General features: G+C 60.7%; 1 protein-coding gene across 1 annotated transcript in view; it reads right to left on the bottom strand.

Annotated features, from left to right (window-relative positions):
* The window catches only part of LOC112123375 (tenascin-X-like), a gene marked incomplete at its 5' end in the record, with an annotated part of 4,207 nt that extends 1,490 nt beyond the window's left edge, over nucleotides 1–2,717 (bottom strand). The window contains 2 exons of the mRNA XM_029914449.1: nucleotides 1,014–1,333; nucleotides 2,483–2,717. Of these exons, the coding sequence (XP_029770309.1) occupies nucleotides 1,014–1,333; nucleotides 2,483–2,717 (555 nt within the window). The remainder of the gene's footprint in view (nucleotides 1–1,013; nucleotides 1,334–2,482) is intronic.
* Nucleotides 2,718–2,955: the final 238 nt, after the last annotated feature.

The raw sequence follows: 2,955 nt of genomic DNA, 5'->3' as shown, positions 1-2,955 counted from the left end.
CATACATATCTACCAACCTTTCCGTCCATCCATCCCTCCATCCACATCCAAACATGTCTACTCAGCCTTCTGTCCATCCATTCATCCATCCTCATATATATCTGCCCACCTCCCCGTCCATCCATCCATCCATCCCCATACACATCCATTCCTCTATCTACTCATCGATGACCATCCCCTCCATCCATCCATTCACTCCTTTAGACACCCATCCATGTACATGCAGGAGTTTTGTGGATGCAGGAGTCTTGGAAGCATGTTTCTCGGAACGTCCATCTGTCCCCCAAAACACCCATCCACCCCCATACATATCTACCCATCCTTCCGTCTGTCCATCCCTCCATCCTCCCCCATACATATCTGCCCACGCTTCCATCTCTCCATCCATACATGCACCCCCATTCATATCTAACCACCCTTCCGTCTGTCCATCCATACATCCACCCCCATACATATCTAACCATCCTTCCATCCCTCTGTCCATCCAACCACCCCCATACATAGCTATGCACCCTACCATCTGTCCGTCCATTCATCCACCCCCAGACTTCCAGCAGTCCATCCATCCATCCACCCATGTAGACACCCATCCATGTACCTATCTGTTCATCCATCTGTTCCCATACACATCAATCCATTTACCCAACCTGTCCCATGCACATTGATCCAGCTGTCTGTCTGTCTATCCATCCATACATCCACCCATCCCTATCTACTCTCTTCTCTCTGCCCATTGAATGGCCAGCAGTCTAGTTGTGGATGGACGGACGGACGGACGGATGGATGGATGGACAGGTGAATGGATGAATGGATTAGATGGATGCTCTCGTCCCTCTGCACTGCTTCCACACTCCAGTCCTTGCTGCTTTCACTTCTTTGCTCGTCCTCCTCTCTCATTTCCTTGGAAGCATCTTCTTGGGAAGGTCCCAGCCCAGTGGCCGGTGTCCTCACCACACTGCAAAGCAAAAGGGGCAGGAGGGAAAGGGGCTGGTGCCCCGGGTCCAGCTGCTGACCTGTGACGGTGTCGGTGGAGACGGGGCCGAGGCGCTTGCGGCCGGAGACGCCGTAGAGGTTGAATTTGTATCTTTGGGAGGGGACCAGATTGGTTACTGTGACTGTGCGGGATCCTCCATCCACGGGCAGCGCCTGGAGTTTGCCCTCCGCGTCCTTGTACTGGAGGAGGAAGGAGTCGAAGTCCCCGGCCTGGACGGTCCAGGAGAGCAGGGTGGAGTTGTGGGTGACCTCCGAGGCCGAGAGCTCCCCCAGGCTGGGCTGGGCGCCGGGTTCTGCTGGCGCTGGCAGGGAGAGGGCAGGAGAGATGGTCCCATCAGTTCTGGGTCAGGGTGGGGGAAGGGTATTGGAGATGCCATGGGGGGTCTGAGGTTGGGGGGAGCAGTGGGGTGAGATCGCTGTGTGTATCTGCCCCTCGTCTCTTTGCCATCTTTCCCATGCCATCGCTTCGGTTGTCTCCCTCCCATTGCTGCCGTTAACGATTCGTCCCTTTTCCTTTCCCCCGCCACGCTCCCCACCGCCTGTCAGTGCTCGTCTCTCTGTCAGGCTCCGCCGTTCCCTGCCACTCTTCCTTGTCTGTGTCTCCTTCTTCTGTTTTCCTACGGGGCCCGCTCCTTGCTCCCTCCCCTGCCTGGGTTTCTCCCCCCCCAGCCCCCGACACACTCTATCCATCACATGCCCACCCCGACATTCCCACCCCGTCCACCCCCAGCTCCCACCCCCATGAGGAGACATGTCAACAGACATGCTCCAGGGGGCTGCAGGTGGGTACGGGGAGGAGGGATGGGGGAGGCTGCATGTGTGGTGTGTCTAGGTGTATGGGGGGGTGGCAGCTCGCTTTGCGCCTCCCACCCCGGGAGCCACCGGACCTAGCAGACAATTGTTATTTCAAACACCCTTGGCAAAGACTCCCAGCTGTCTCACCTCCACACTGCTTGGGGGGCGGGGTTGGGAAAGGGAGCCAGAACACCTGGGTTCTCTCCCAGCTCTGGGAGAGGAGTGGGGGCCGGTGGGTTAGAGCAGGGGGGCTGGGAGCCAGGATGCCTGGGTTCTCTCCCTGGCTCTGGGAGGGAAGTGGGAGCTGGTGGGTCAGAGCAGGGGGGGCTGGGAGCCCAGACTCCTGGGTTCACTGCCCAGCTCTGGGAGGGGAGTGGCATCTGGTGGGTTAGAGCAGGGGGGGCTGGAAGCCAGGACTCCTGGGTTCTCTCCCAAGCTCTGGGAGGGGAGTGGGGTCTGGTGGTTAGAGCAGGGGGGGCTGGGAGCCAGGACTCCTGGGCGCTGCCCCCTAACACTGTGGAAGGAAAGCAGACTGGTGGGCAAGTGCCAAGCTGGGCAGGGGACAGAGGAGGGGGCAGTTGGCGCCCCCTGGCTGGCAGGAAGCTGAGGCATGAGCCGCGCGGGGGGGGGGGGGGTCCCTCCCGGGACTCTGGCTCTGAGTGGGGGTGAGAGCTGGCCGCGGTGCACCCCGTACAGCGTGACATGGTACTCGGTGCCAGGCCGCAGCCCCCCAACTTGGGTCGCCCGCTGGTCCGCCGGCACCTCAGCCTCCCGGGGCCCCATGCGCCCGGCCGCATCTTCGTAGCGCAGCAGGAAGGACTGGAACAGGCCCTTCCGCGCCCTCCACTGCAGCCCAAACCCATCACTGGTCACGTTCCTGACTCCCAGGGCCCCCAGCTCGCTTGGCCCGGGGCCCCCGCCAAGGGGTGCTGCAAGAGAGAGAGGGCGTAACGCGGTCAGGGTGCCTGGGCTCTCTGGGAGTGGGGTCTGATGGTTGGAGCAGGGGGCTGGGAGCCAGGACTCCTGGGTTCTCTCTCTAGCTCTGGGAGAGGAGTGGGGGCTAGTGGGTAGAGTTGGGGGGCAGCTAGGAGCCAGGACTCCTGGGTTCTCCAGGGCATCCATATAGCCCTGCAAAGACTGTCTGTAAGGCTGGGGTGCAGGATCCCG

This window comes from Terrapene carolina, unplaced genomic scaffold, assembly GCF_002925995.2.
Source record: "Terrapene carolina triunguis isolate 2854851 unplaced genomic scaffold, T_m_triunguis-2.0 Scaffold51455, whole genome shotgun sequence".
NCBI lineage: Eukaryota > Metazoa > Chordata > Testudines > Emydidae > Terrapene > Terrapene triunguis.
This window is presented reverse-complemented; position numbering and strand designations above follow the sequence as displayed.